The sequence below is a fragment of the Palaemon carinicauda genome, chromosome 30 (assembly GCF_036898095.1).
Source record: "Palaemon carinicauda isolate YSFRI2023 chromosome 30, ASM3689809v2, whole genome shotgun sequence".
NCBI lineage: Eukaryota > Metazoa > Arthropoda > Malacostraca > Decapoda > Palaemonidae > Palaemon > Palaemon carinicauda.
This window is the reverse complement of record NC_090754.1, coordinates 90,427,724-90,443,720: the sequence shown is the minus strand read 5'-3', so window position 1 is coordinate 90,443,720 and position 15,997 is coordinate 90,427,724. Positions and strand designations below refer to the sequence as shown.

The 15,997-nt window shown below is 38.2% G+C and overlaps 1 protein-coding gene across 3 annotated transcripts in view; it reads right to left on the bottom strand.

Moving 5' to 3' along the window:
• The window catches only part of LOC137623347 (CDK5 regulatory subunit-associated protein 2-like), a 253,969-nt gene extending 247,147 nt beyond the window's left edge, over positions 1-6,822 (bottom strand). For all 3 annotated transcript variants that reach the window (XM_068354164.1, XM_068354165.1, XM_068354166.1), the window contains exon 1: positions 6,568-6,822. In XM_068354164.1, coding sequence (XP_068210265.1) covers positions 6,568-6,716 — 149 coding nt within the window. In that variant the 5' untranslated portion in view covers positions 6,717-6,822. The remainder of the gene's footprint in view (positions 1-6,567) is intronic.
• Between the last annotated feature and the right edge of the window lie 9,175 nt (positions 6,823-15,997).

The following is a 15,997-nucleotide window of genomic DNA, read 5'->3' as shown; positions in this document are numbered from 1 at the left end:
CAGTCTCGGAAGACTTCCCACTTCGATTGGTAGACTCTAATGGTAGACGCTCTCCTTGCTCTAGCAATCGCACTGGCTGCCTCCTTCGAAAAGCCTCTAGCTCTCGAGAGTCTTTCGATAATCTGAAGGCAGTCAGACGAAGAGCGTGGAGGCTTTGGTGTACCTTCTTTACGTGTGGCTGACGTAGAAGGTCTACTCTTAGAGGAAGACTTCTGAGAACGTCTACTAACCATCGAAGTACCTCGGTGAACCATTCTCTCGCGGGCCAGAGGGGAGCAACTAACGTCAACCTTGTCCCTTCGTGAGAGGCGAACTTCTGCAGTACCTTGTTGACAATCTTGAATGGTGGGAATGCGTAAAGATCCAGATGTGACCAATCTAGGAGGAAGGCATCTATATGTATTGCTGCTGGGTCCGGGACTGGAGAGCAATAGATTGGAAGCCTCTTGGTCAGCGAGGTTGCAAAGAGATCTATGGTGGGTTGACCCCAAGTCGCCCAAAGTCTCTTGCACACATCCTTGTGGAGGATCCATTCGGTTGGAATTACTTGACCTTTCCGACTGAGACAATCTGCTAGGACGTTCAAGTCGCCCTGGATGAACCTCGTTACTAGGGAGATGCCTCGATCTTTTGACCAGATGAGCAGGTCCCTTGCGATCTCGTACAACGTCAGTGAGTGGGTACCTCCCTGTTTGGAGATGTACGCCAAGGCCGTGGTGTTGTCCGAGTTTACTTCCACCACTTTGCCTCGAAGGAGATACTCGAAGCTTCTCAAGGCAAGATGAACCGCCAAAAGCTCCTTGCAGTTGATATGCATGCTCCTCTGACTCGAGTTCCACAGACCTGAGCATTCCCGACCGTCCAGCGTCGCGCCCCAGGCCAAGTCCGATGCTTCCGAGAAGAGAACGTGGTTGGGTATCTGAACTGCCAGGGGAAGACCCTCTCTTAGGCTGATATTGTCCTTCCACCAAGTCAGACAAGACTTTATCTTTTCGGAAATCGGGATCGAGACCGCCTCTAGCATCTTGTCCTTTTTCCAGTGAAAAGCCAGATGGAATTGAAGAGGACGGAGGTGTAGTCTTCCTAATGATACAAATTGCTCCAGGGATGACAGCGTCCCTACCAGACTCATCCACAGCCTGACTGAGCAGCGTTCTTTCTTCAGCATCTTCTGGATGGAGAGCAGGGCTTGATCTATTCTGAGGGCCGACGGAAAAGCCCGAAAAACTTGACTGTGAATCTCCATCCCTAAATACAGAATAGTTTGGGATGGGACCAGCTGTGACTTTTCCAAATTGACTAGGAGTCCCAATTCCTTGGCCAGATCTAGAGTCCAATTGAGATCCTTCAGACAGCGATGACTGGAAGAGGCTCTGAGAAGCCAGTCGTCCAAGTACAGGGAGGCTCTGATCTCCGATAGCTCGAAACTGGTACCCCACATTCCTGTAAACAAACCTCAGAAACGGTTGGGAATCCGGGTGTATAGGAATGTGGAAGTATGCCTCCTGAAGGTCGAGAGAGACCATCCAGTCGCCTTCCATAAATGCTGTCAAGACAGCCTGGTAGACTTCATCGCGAAGTTTGTCTTGACAATGAACACATTGAGCGCACTTGCCTCTTACGTACTCCTGCAGTGAACATGGCTGCCAAATCATGGAGCTATCCCTGAGGGACTTGTCTCTGCAGAGAACGTGGCTGTCAGATCATTGGAGCCATCCCTGAAAGCCTTGTTTATGCATGACATAATTGTACAGCAAAACTTCAAAGGCTCGAAAACAGCTGTGAAGTTGACCTGTAAAATCTTGGTAGCGTCTCCTGGCCAGGCGCCAGGGAGAGTCTACGAGATTTTAGAAGTCTATCTGGGCAGAGACAGGAACTCCCAAGCCGAGAACTTCTCTCGTGTCATATCAGACTCTCGCTCTATAAGCCAGTTTAAAAGAAGGGAAAGCAAAGGCTGTATCCCCCAAACTCCTCCTGGTGATAAACCAGTCGCCTAGCAAACGTAAAGCTCTCTAGGAGAGCGAGAGAGCACTAGCTTATAAAACAACGGCTTTGAAGTAGCTAGGCCTAGTGTAAGCTCTGACGTTTAGGCGAACGAGGAGCAGCAGTTACAAAAAGATCCGGACAAAGATCCTTAAAAATCAGCATGATTTAATTAAAGTCCATAGAGGGCTAAGCAGCTTTAGGCTCCTCTCCGTCTGACAGAGTCCCCAAGGGAATATCAGTAGGAGGGGGAACAGCAACTTCCTCATCTAAAGGAACCTTGTCCGATAATAGCTGAGTCTCAAGCAAGGGAGAGACCTACCGTGGTGGCAATGCTTTGCAAGCAGAGTCCACACGCACTGGTGCATTAGTAGCGGACCAGGACGCAACGTCATGTAACTGCTTGACAGTCTGTGAACTGTCAACAACAACAGGTGAGAGAGACCAGGACGCAACGTCATGTAACTGCTTGACAGTCTGTGAACTGTCAACAACAACAGGTGCGTGAGGACGCACAGCGTCCACTCGAGACTGCTTTGACCGCCTAGATTAAGCAGTCAAAACAACTCTAGAATGCGGAGGTTGACGCACAGCGTCAAAACAAGTCAACTCCGATTGTTAGCGAACGTCCTGAACGTCAACAGGAGCATCAGCAAGTGGCCTAACGTCCAAATGTGGCTGAAAATCCACACGAGACCGCATCGAGTGTGGTTCTAAACAACCTGATTGACGTGACTTAGCTACGCCAACGTCACCAGGACGCACAAAGGAACGTTAGGTTGGCTGAAAGCCAGGATCTCGATGAGATAAACGGCTAGGCTCAACGTACTAATCGGCAGAATAGTCTTCCATAAGGGAGGCAAGCTTATTCTGCATGTCTTGCCGTACAACCCATTAAGGATCAACGTAAATGGTTGCGGTAAGAGACGAGGGTAACGTCTGTGACCGCAAAACCTTGCCAACAAAAAGACTCTCGGAGTCTGTGTTACGCTTTTGTTAGGCGGCGAGCAGTTATCCGATGACTGCAGTGGGTCAGAGCTGTCCTAATGGCTACAACCAGGACGCTGGACCTGTCCTGAAAGGACTGACTTTCGCTTAAGGGCCTCGAAACCTTGTTTCAGGTTTCTTATGCGAAAAGCCTTCGGATGACGAGGAGAAAATTGTCTCTCTCGCCTTGTGGTAGGGGAGATCTTGGTAAGATACACCCGATACCATAGAGGGAACGTCTGTTTGCTGATCAAGGCCTCTCGAACCCATAAGTCGTACGACATTACTTCTCCCCTGGGCTTGGGAGCTTGCAAGAGGTCCCGGACTAGGTGAACGACAGGCACGAACAGACGAACCCTCGGTTACGCAACACTGTAACACTTTGCGCAATATCACTTTATCACTACGATTTTCTGTTTGCACTTATTTCACTGAAATCGAAACTTCTACTGATTTCTACCTGAAGCACGCAATTCTACCCTCATCAAAAGGTAGTAAATGCGAAATCAGTCGTATAATGCAAGCACATTAATACCAGCAAAACACAGTAAACATCTTTTAAGATAAAAAAATTCAGTGGCTGGGGAAGAGACTAAACACTAGTTCATTCAAAACTACGTTTTCAATCTCTCACCGTACATTGCCTGGGGACGAGAATAAAACTAAAAACGTTTTATCCTTTCTCCCCGTACAGAGACTAGGGACGAGAGTAACTCGAGAACAACGTTACCCGCTTGAACGGAACGTTTTCTCTCCTCTCTCTCTCCCTTCGTCTCTATCTCTCTCTCTCTTGATTTCGCACCTAAGAGAAGAGCCCAATTACGTTTCGTCAAAAAAAAAAAACATGTTATTTGACCAAAGGAAAAAACTGAAAGGTTTTTCAATTAAAAAGTTCCTTTAAAATAGAATTTAAAACATTTAAGCTTTGAAAGAAGAATGAACAAAACGTCAGAATCGATTTACTCTTTCTGCAAAGTGAAACTGTGATACTCTCTCTCTCTATCGTAACGATAGAGCGCAAACTGCGTAGCATAAATAAACTAAACGTTAGTTCATCTTTGAAAACAGTACGAAGACTATTCAAAGAAAATCTTTCATAAAATATTTATTAAAAATATTCATTTAAAAAATTTTAAATCATTAGCTCTTTAAAAGCTATTACGATTGAAAAGGGCTCAACGTTGTTTAACTTCGGTTTCCAAGTTAGGACCGCCTACTCTCAGGAAAGGTCGCATATAAACAAATCATTAAAATTCATTTTTATGTTTATTATAAATGGAAAGTTAATCGAAGAGGCCTAATAAAGGCGGTGAGATATAAAATATATAGAGGAAAATCTATAATTAATTTATAACGTGATAAGATAATTGCTAAAAGCCTAAACACACTTCCGTCTAAGGGAAGGGTCGGCCATTTAAAAGTCAAAGAAAGTCCATACTCTCTTTGTCATCAAAAATTAAATCTATCCAAAAACGAGTTCAAGATTTAAGATGAAGATAAAACACCTGCACTGCGAAAGCTCAAACCAAAATGAAGTACTTCACCAAATATGTTGAGAAAACTCCAGGTTCTACAGCGAGTAAAAGTACGTCTTGTCGACACGTCGACAGAGAAGAAATTGAGTCTTTGTTTACATCAAGAGTGGTATCTGGCCGACAGTTGGCGCTGGTGGGCACACCCGCAACCTGTATAGCGATCGCTGGCGAGTTTTTACTGTTTTTTGTCTGTCGAGCAACAGAGTTGCAGCTATTATATATTCACCGGCTAAGTTAAATATTTAAAAATAAGGTTTTTCTTATGCAGTATTTTCTACACATTTTTCTAGCCGTCCAGGTCCGTCCAAACCAAATGCCAGTACAAATTAAGTTTATTCGCAAGCAAAGCAAAAACCATTTAAGAAATGAGATAATGAACTATAGCCAAATGTGATACTTTAACCTCAGACACTTACTTGAACCATATTTTATACAAACTGGTTACCTTCTCTTCATTATGCATTTCTGGCCGTTATTATTGCTGCAAATCATTTGTTTATGGTGTTTCCAAACACAAGATCCCAGTTTCCCTACTGGGGTCACCAATAATTATTATCATAAAAGGGGACTTAGAAAATATTCGTGAACAGGTGGTTTGGGTTAATATGTGATACTTTAATTAATAGCAAAACTGAAATTCACTATAAGAAATGGGCGAGTGCTGACTAGTTTGCTATTTTTCTCTAGATGTTTAATGGGGCTTGGGCATAATAACTTACATAACGGTCGATTAAAATAAGAAGTCTATCTCTCACTCTAAGTACATTGTTTACATCTGATGTTGATTTACTGCGGTAACTGCCCAAAAGTTATATCCATACGCTTCGACCAGCTTTTCTGTTTTTCTTATACGTTATCATTACCTGGTTTCTTAACGAATTACGAGCTTCCAAATATTTAAGCACAAGTTCTTGGATGTTGTCTTACAACTGCCATTTTTTTTCCACCCTTCCCTTCCGTGTATGTTAAACCACCATCACATTGTCTCCAAGTGGGAGCTTTAGGGAAGTACAATCTCTTTCGAAATTTGGTGTAATTTCATCTATGTCGGCAATTAATTAGGATGGAAACGATCTCTGTTCAGTGTAAGCCATAGCTATTGTTACCCTTGTGAAAGTAAAAAATAACCCATAAATAATGAGTCCCGAGGATTGCGAGCGCAGCTCAACATTCCACCTGCCAGTATATACAGAGCTTCCTTTTTTTCTTTTTCCTCGAGCGAAGTGAACGCAAAAACTAGTACAAACCATGAGAAGGACATGAAGTGAATCCTAGATAATTGTGGTACTTTAATTTTCAGCCACTTACATGAACCCTATATTTTTCATACTGGGTATCTAGTGTTTATATTGCATTTCTGAGCATTATCACTGTTGCAAATCACTCATCATTTAGGCATTTCCCCACCCAAAAAAAAACCCCGGTTTCCCCCATAACTGTTTATATATAAAGGGGTCCAAAAACTAATGAACAGGTAGTTTGCCCCAATAATCATGGTCAGAAATGCATAGAACACAAGATAACGAGTACGAAAAATATATGGTTCATGTATTTGGCTAGAAATTAAAGTATCTTGAATTACCCTTTTTTTAATCTATGACCTGACAACCTACAAACGCCCAGCTAGGAATGGAATTAAATTTGGTAAAGTTGTATTGTATTACAGGGTGTGATTTCGAACAGAAAATATATTTTATGCTATAGTAAATAACGTGATTTAACCGAATTTGACCTTCATCTCAACCGCAAACAGATCAACCAATTCGACTAACTTTAGGTTGCTGTTATTACGGATGAAATGAAGGTGAAAACCTGTTTAATCACTACAATAATACCTTAAATTCTGCATTTTAAGTTTACAAGAGTCACATTCTGGCTCCGCTCACCCTTCGTAATCGGCCAGCCAAGTCAGACCATATGACAAAACCTACTATTGCTCTAAGACGGATAACTTTAAAATATTCCAATATGAAACTACCGACTAGAATTGGGAATCCATGCTATACATTTCTAAAGATTGGAGCTAAGAAAAAACATATTATAACCCAAGGGACAAACTTACCTGCTTTTCTGGTCCTCCACACGAAGAAAGTCTTCCAGTTCGCCCACGGAAGCACTCATAAATTCCTTTTCGTTAATTGACAAACGGTGTAACAACTCACTAAAGTTGATGTTCTTATAGGCTGGACTCTTGTCTCGCGGGGAAGCCATATCTAATAGTATTCACACCTATAAATGCAACGGTAAAAATCAAAAGGGCTCCTTAGCACTAACAACAAGTTTGAACCATATTTGTAAACAGACCGCTCTGTTACCCTTTTAACCCTGGATAGGTACGGTGGGTCGTTTGCGACCCCGAGCGTAAAAAAAAAACAGGTTTTTCTCACGTGACTCACCCCTGTGACTGAATTTGTGGGTGATCGACCTGCAGGAGGTGTCTCCCCTACACGCTCTAGTAGTGTCCAGATGTGCATTGCTGTAGCTGTACTCCTTCCCCGATTTCTGAGACGTGTCGGGGTCGTTCGCGTCCGAGTTTACCCTTCTGAGGTAGTTTGCATAATTATCAAAGTTATTACGTATTATGAAATTGTCGTAGAATGGTGCAACTTGTATAGGTTATCAGTTGTGGAAAGTCTTGGTGGATTGTTTGGCTACCATGTGCATGTTTTTTTTTTTAGTTAAAATGTCGTTCATCACCACGAGGACCATTTTACCGCGAGTGCCCCTTTTTCATTTTTTTTCATTTTTTTGCCAAGTCATTTTTCCGTAAGATATTGCCAAATAGTGTCGTAAAACTTTTGCTTGTTTAGTGTTGGAAAGTGTGTCTAGATGATCTGGCTACCCATGCATGACTTTGTTTTTGTCAGATACGACGTAGTTATTGGTATATTGGGTATTTAACTGCGGTTACCAATTTCTGTTTTTTTTTCAATATTTGTAAAAATTACTACGTAGTAAGGAATTGCCGTATATTATTCATTTTTTTTTCATGTTTATGTGTTAGAAAGTGTGCCTTGATGGTTGGGCTAACACGTGCATGTCTTTTTTTTTATCTGAGATGTCGTATATTAGAATTTCGGGCATTTTACCGCGAGTGTCCCTTTTTAATTTTTTTTAATTTTTTTGCCAAGTCATTTTTCCGTAAGATATTGCGAAATAGTGTCGTAAAACTTTTGCTTTTTTAATGTTGGAAAGTGTGTCTAGATGATCTGGCTACCCATGCATGACTTTGTTTTTGTCAGATACGACGTAGTTATTGGTATATTGGGTATTTAACTGCGGTTACCAATTTCTGTTTTTTTTTTCAATATTTGTAAAATTTACTACGTAGTAAGCAATTGCCGTATATTATTGATTTTTTTTTCATGTTTATGTGTTAGAAAGTGTGCCTTGATGGTTGGGCTAACACGTGCATGTCTTTTTTTTTTATCTGAGATGCCGTATATTAGAATGTTGGGCATTTTTCCGCGAGTGCCCCTTTTTATTTGTTTTGCATTTTTTTGCTTAGTCATGTTACCGTAAGGAATTGGCAAGTAGTGTCGCAAAACTTATATTTTTACAGTGTTGGAAAGTGTTTCTAGATGATCTGGCTACCCATGCCTATTTTTTTTTTAGCCAGATATGGCGTATATATAAGTATGTGTTCGATTTTCCTGTGATTGCCATTTTTTCGTTTTTTCCCATTTCTTTCAAAATTACTACGTACTAAGGAACTATCACAGAGTAATATTTCATTTATACGTTTATTTGTCGGAAAATATGCCTTGATGGTTTGCCTAGCACGTGGCTGAATTTTTTTTTTTCTGAAATGCCGTATATTAGAATGGCCATTTTTCCACGAGTGCCCCTTTTTATTTGTTTTGCATTTTTTAGCTTAGTCATGTTACCGTAAGGAATTGGCAAGTAGTGTCGCAAAGCTTATATTTTTATAGTGTTGGAAAGTGTTTCTAGATGATCTGGCTACCCATGCCTATCTTTTTTTTAGCCAGATATGGCGTATATATAGGTATGTGTTCGATTTTCCGGTGATTGCCATTTTTTCGTTTTTTCCCAATTCTTTCAAAATTACTACGTACTAAGGAACTATCACAGAGTAATGATTCCTCTAGATGTTTATTTGTCGGAAAATTTTGTTTACTTTTTTTTTTGATTGAATATCATCAAATTTTTTTAGCTAAAATATTGTTTTACATTTTTTTTTTCGATTTTATTTCCCTTCAAAAAAAATTTTTTGGGTCAGAAAAATAATCGACAATTATCCAGCAACCCACCATACAATTTTTATGCATATCCAATGATAATTAGATTAGTAAATAACACCTTGAAATTGACATACCTTTCCTACATTTCAAGTGAAAGATTAGGGAGTCTGAGTCAGTGTGGTTGGCGGCCATTTTGTGGACATATCCGAAGCGTAAGCTGCCCTATCTATATATATTCTTGTTCCCTATAGAATTTGTGATATTTTGGTATATTTTTACCTGCATAAATATCATATTATATATTAAATATATGTATTTTTTTACGAAATTTCCAAGTACTCAAAAAATTACCTTTAGATATGGCCCCTGATATAAATGTAATTTACAAAATAATGAAGATTTTTTTACATAATTCTATTTTAGGATAACATATGTTTATTCCCTAAAAAAATTAGCCACTTCCAATTTCATTTGGGTACCCAAAAAAATTCATGAAATTTGGACAATTTTTTTTGGCCAAAAAAGTTACCCTTTTTTTCTCATTTCAGATCTTCACCTCCATGGGTCTGACTTCATCCAAAATACATCAAGATGTGTCCTAAACATTCAAGAATCAATTCCTAAAAGGATTTGTGTATATATGTATAAACTTTTTTTTTATGAATTTTTATGTCAGGTCTTTTTTTTTTTCTACTTAATTTTTTAAAATATTTATAATAAATAGTTTTTCTGCAGATGAGTAGTATTTATCTTTACAGTTGTTTTAAGCATTCATTGAAGTTTTTTTTTGGCAAAAGAAAAAAGGAGGTTACTGCAAAAACTGATTTTTCAAGAATTTTTTTTGGCGTCGGGGTCGTTCGCGTCCGAGTATACCCTTAAAGGGGTGTCCGAGGACCGTACCTATCCAGGGTTAAAATCGCTGCCATGTGATTGGTCGACGCGACGCTTCCACAGCAACATGTTCATGTAAGATTTGCAGAATCTTAACAGAATCACTAAATAAGTTATAATTTAAACAGAATAATGTTTTTATTCAAATTCGTCGATTTTAGATAGAAGAATATAATACAAATTATCATTTTTATTTGCTTTAATCAAATTATAGCACTTTTATTAGGTAAAATGTGATCAGACTAAGATGCTCGATAAAAGAAAACTGTAATATAGCCTTTATAGAAAATGGCCAAAAATACATAGAAAAGGTATACTATTGTAAGATCTCGCTTAAACATGACCAGTACATTCTCCTTCTATTAACGTAGTTTTCTTTATTTATAGGGAGTAAGAATGGTTGCTTTCTCTTGAATGACATTGCCTTAGTTTTGGGGTAGACCGAAGTCCCGATTGGTACAACCAAATGAAAATAATCTCGGCCTTTAATCAATAACCACTGGAAATTCAATCATCAAATTCTGTACTGGCAAAAATATATTCGTTAACACGTATACTCCAAACACATTTGTGTTAAATTTCCCTAATAAGCTTAATCTTGATATATGTCACAACGTCTTAAAATAATTATAGAGAAGAAAAGGTTAGTTTTACCATTTTATTGTTTACCGTTTCCCCAGTATATTGTCCACACCCTAAAGCCACGGTCCCCACTGGGAAGTGGTGTAGCTAAGGGTGGGCAGGTACGCACCCGCGAGAATCCTGTGCCCACCCAGGTGCCCATCCACTGGCCACGGGCTCACTAAGGCATCTCCGTTGAGGAAATATGTTCACATATGATAAATGTTTTCCCCAGCAAGAATATGCCTCATGATTTAAAAAGTCATAGAAGTGATAGAATAATATCTATAGTGTAATAAAGTGATATCAGTTGTGCATATATCTCATTGCAATACGTTTACTTTTTAGAGATAGATATTCATTTTCGCATTGTGTGATTGTTTTCATATCCGAAATGAAGAGGAAATGCTAGTGAGTATTTACACATGAACTCTTACAATAATGAAATATTTTAAATTTGTGTAAATATATATGTATATATATATATATTGCTGAACACCACAGGATTTGCAATGGTTGCTCGCCAGAATGCATGAATTATCCCACGAGGTTGGGCTCAAGATAAGTAGAAGAATGACATAGATGATGAGAACGGAGTATGTAATGGAAGATGAAATATCATTGGAAAGAGAAAGGATTAATGAGGTAGAATCATTTAAGCATTTAGGAACAATGATCTCCAATACAGGTTTTTCAGAATTAGAGTTTAGTGAAAGATTAAAATATCAGACAATGGCTGGGCTGTGTAAAATTTGGAAATCAAATCGCCTAAAATTCCATAAAAAATCAGACTATACATCAATTTAGTGAGATCGGTGTTACTGTACAGACATGAGTTATAATATGACAAAGAAAAAATATCTAACAGATTTAGTAGATTTGAGAACAAAGCTATCAGAAGAATATTGGGAGTTAAATGGCAGGACAGGATTAGAAATGAAACTATAAGAGATGTTACTCGAGTGCCATATGTGGATGAGATCATGACGAGGGTTAGATGGAGATGGTTTGGGCAAGCTCTTCGCACTTTCCAAACGAGATTAGTTCACCAAACGTTTAACTGGGCTCCACAAGGCACTAGACGAATTGGAAGACCCAGGCCTACATGGCTTAGGAATATAAAGCGCAAAGTAGGAGATGATGAATGGAGAAGTATTGAATTAAAAGCTCAAGACAGAGACGTCTGGCAAAACTAACGAAGGCCGTTTGCATCAATAAGCGTAGGAGATGATGATGATGATGATGATGATGATATATATATATATATATATATATATATATATATATATATATATATATATATATATATATATATATATATATATATATATATGCGGAGAAATACTTGTTTTTATTTAATTGTTGAGTGGGAGCTTGTTCCAGGAAAGTCTCCCTGCAACATATACGCAAAGATCAGCAGGGGAGGAAAAGGAGCACTATCACTCAAGGCACAAACACCCTGGTAATAACTTTGATGATGTAGTTCACAAAAACCTTCACTCTTAATGCAAAAAAACTGTACTCTGCCCAGAAGCCTGAAAACTCCACACGTGAAATAAAAGTAATTTGATGGCCTACCTTAGCTTTGTCAGGTCTAAAGCTATCCTACTCTTTGGCTCGGTTTCGGCTCCGGCCCAAGAACCCAAGTGAGATGCTGGACATTAATTTTACGTTATTGAGGCAATGTCAATGGAAGGAGCAGTGATGTATTGTAGTAATGCAAAAGTTAAAGATAAGGATCTTTACCTTCGAAGCATTGGTATTAGGACAGAGTGTCGAAAGGCAGAGTGTCGAAGGACAGAGCGTCGAAGGACAAAGTGTCGAATGGACAAAGTGTAGAATGGACAAAGTGTCGAATGGACAAAGTGTAGAATGGATAAAAGTTGAAAAGAGAGAGAGATAGATTGGATTTGATTATTGATTTTAGGATTTACGTCAAGCAATGGGACTTCAAGGTCATCCAGAAGATAGAGAGATACAAGGAGTTATAAATGTTTTTTTGAGTTGATTATTCAATTTAGGCTTACGCCAAGCACTGGGATTACAAGGTCATTCAGCGCTTTTGAAAAATTAAAATGGATATAGGATCATAAATATACATCATACATCAATATAAGCAATACAAATTTATTTATTAGAAGACATAAAATATGAAAATACAAATGTATTAATGTATTAAAAAAACTTGTAGCAATATTTATTTAAAGATTGTGAGCGATGGTTTGAAGATGTAACCCATCATTGACGTCATTCGTATCAAAAATACTTTTTAGTCTTAGGTTAAGGAGAGCATATTTCTTGTATTTCTTCGGAATGTTTAGAATGCGTTTTTATCTTATCTATAACTTTTATAGCATCAATCTGAGAATTTTCTTGCTGGTGTGAATGCTCAGTAGTTTTGGAAATTGTTTCACCTTGAGTTATTGCTCTGCCGTTACAATAGTTTCGTTTTTCACATTTCCAATATATTCTTTCGTTAACCACTTTATCTATCACGTATGCATAGCCTTCCTGTAGCAGTTTCTTTCCACCCATTTGAGTCTTGATTATTTCCATTATTATAGGTTAGGTAGAATGGAATTTTAAATTGAAACTTGAATTTCGAAGGAAGTTAACTGGTGAGAAATCTCTAACAGACTGAATACCGTATATATATTTTCTCTATCTCTCTAGAATATGCATGTAAGAATATAACAATGTAAGAATTGTTATATGTAAGGATATATCATTGTAAACATTGTTATATAGTTATGTGTAAAGATATACCAATGTAAACATTATTATATAGTTAAAGGTTAATTAGGTCGTTAGTTAAATGGATACTGTATTCTTTCTCTTTTTATCATTTATATTTTATCATTGTTATATAGTTATATGTAAGGATATACCAATATAAACAATATTATATAGTTAAAGGTTAATTAGGTGTTTAGTTAAATGGATACTGTATTCTTTCTCTTTTTATCATTTATATTTTATCATTGTTATATAGTTATATGTAAGGATATACCAATGTAAACATTATTATATAGTTAAAGGTTAATTAGGTCGTTAGTTAAATGGATACTATATTCTCTCTCTTTTTATTATTTATATTTTATCATTTATCATTTTTATAATTTCGACACATTGTCTGTTCGACACTTTGTCTGTTCGACATTTTGTCCATTCGACACTTTGTCCTTCGACGCTCTGTCCTTCGACACTCTGCCTTTCGACACTCTGTCCGCGCACGGAAGCATTGAAGGAATTCTAAGCCACTCGCTAACACACTATTACTCTTGAGGTATTTAGACTTACTCTTTTCACTATATCGAGTATACTGTCCAGAGATTAAGTATTCATGTTAGACATAATCAATCAAAAAAAAGAGAGTAGTTATTTTATTACATAAAATTTCCATGGTTAAATCGGACATCTATACAGCAATAAAATAGGTTAAAACAAGCACAAACCGAAATCAAACAAATGCAACTTAGCAAAATTAAAAGGTAATCAAAATATGCGTGACTCGAGGTCTCTTGCAATGATAAATGATTAAGTGGGGTCGGACACACAGTCTTTAGACCCGAGACTATACTAGTCTGTAAACCAAGTTATACGCAAAGTTTGTACACCAAATCCCATGCACTCAGCCTGAAATCTGTAAAAGCCAGTTAAACTTAAATCAAGTAAAAACGAATCTAAGCTAATCTAAGATGGGGGAAAACTTTAAGTGGCCACGTGATTTACCTGCACTCCTTACTTGAAAGACAGCCCTTGTCTATAAATGACTGTTATAGCTTGTTGCTAGCACCTTTCGTCCTTCGTCCCACCCCGGAATCCTCGCTGCCTGGCAGATCGGATATCGCTGGCACAGTTCCCCGGATCGTCTTCTTCCCTCCTTCCAGCCGTCAGGATACCGGTGCTCTTATGCCCTCTGTTTGGTGGGAGTCGAGTGGGGGTGAGCCACAACCATCAAAAATTGACTGACAAGGTCGGTCAGCCGGTCACAACCACGGCTCTTGCACGAATGGGGCGACCCTTAGGTCACGTCACGTCAGCTCACCTGGGTTCAGCTTTCAAAAAGGTGAGGGTCATTGGGCGTAGGATAACCAAGTTGAGGTGCCATATCGGGACCTTAGGGCAGGGCAATGCAATGTTGTAAGGAGTTAGGAAGAGGCAGGATTTTATGCAAAATAATTGGAGAAATCTTGCAGCTCTGAGGGAATATACATACATAATAAACCTACCTATTCTAGCTTACTAGAAATTAATAACTTAAATGAGTGAGTATATAAGGGATGGTGCGATGGGCATACCTCTTAAAATTAATCAGACCTGATTGGGTACTGAGAGATAAAATAAGCTGCTTATAAGTCAGCAATACTAACGTTAGATTCAAAACTAGTGTAATGATTTATCTCGACACACGTAGTTTCTACGCTGTGACGTCACGAACATGGTGTACGGTATTGTCAATGATTTTAGTGCAGTCAACCCATGTTTCGGTAAAGATAAAGTATGGGGACGAAGGCTTTATGGCTGACTACAATATTGGAAGCGAGACCAAAATACTGACGGGAAGAAGAATGGAGAAAAATTATTCAAACTCATACACACACACATTTATATATATATATATATATATATATATATATATATATATATATATATATATATATATATCCATATATATATATATATGTATATATATATATATATATATATATATATATATATATATATATATATATATATATATATATATAATGTCTGGATTCTCTTAGCGACAGAAGAATCGTCATTGACTTTTATCTTTCTTCATGGCCAAGTGGTTAAGTCACTGTCTATACAAGTTTGGCGGACCGAGGTTCGACTCCCAGCCGGTCACAGGCTCTTATCTTTGTGTGATTTCGCCTGGGGCTCTGATCCCGAGGTCGCTAAGAGAATCCAGACTTTAATGTATCAAAAATATATGGCTTATTTGAATATGAAAAACATATCTAAATGTGCAAAATGTATCATTAATTGAATGCCAAGTAACAAACTACCAATTAGCTACGATGATGAAGATGGTTTTATTTCAATTCTAAGTACAAAAAACCTGAATTCGACAGGTATAAGTACAGAAGAATTGTCATTGACTTTTAACCTTCTTCATGGCCAAGTGGTTAAGTCACTGTCTATACAAGTTTGCCAGACCAGGGTTCGACTCCCGGCCGGTCACAAGCTCTTGTCTTTGTGTGATTGCGCCTTTGGCTCTGATCCCGAGGTCGCTAAGAGAATCCAGACATTTATGTATAAAAAATATATGGCTTAATTGAATATGGAAAACACGTCTAAATGTGCAAAATTATCAATTATCATTATCAATACTGAGATCCACATATTGAGGAGCCACTGTTCTTGATCTACTAACAATCATACTTTGAGTTTTGTTACGATTCAACTTCATACCCCATAATTTGGACCATGCAGTAATCTTAGCTAGATCTCTATTAAGGGATTCACCAACCCCAGGGGATGGAATTGATGCAAAGGGAGTAGCATCATCTGCATATGCAACAAGCTTGTTTTCTAGGCCAAACCACATGTCATGTGTATATAGTATGGAAAGTAATGGGCCAAGAATACTACCCTATGGAACACCAGATATCACATTCCTATACTCACAATGGTACCCATCAACAACAACTCTTTGAGATCTATTACTTAAAAATTCAATAATAATGCTAAGAAACGACCCACCCACTCCCAACTGTTTCAGTTTGAAAACAAGGGCCTCATGATTAACAC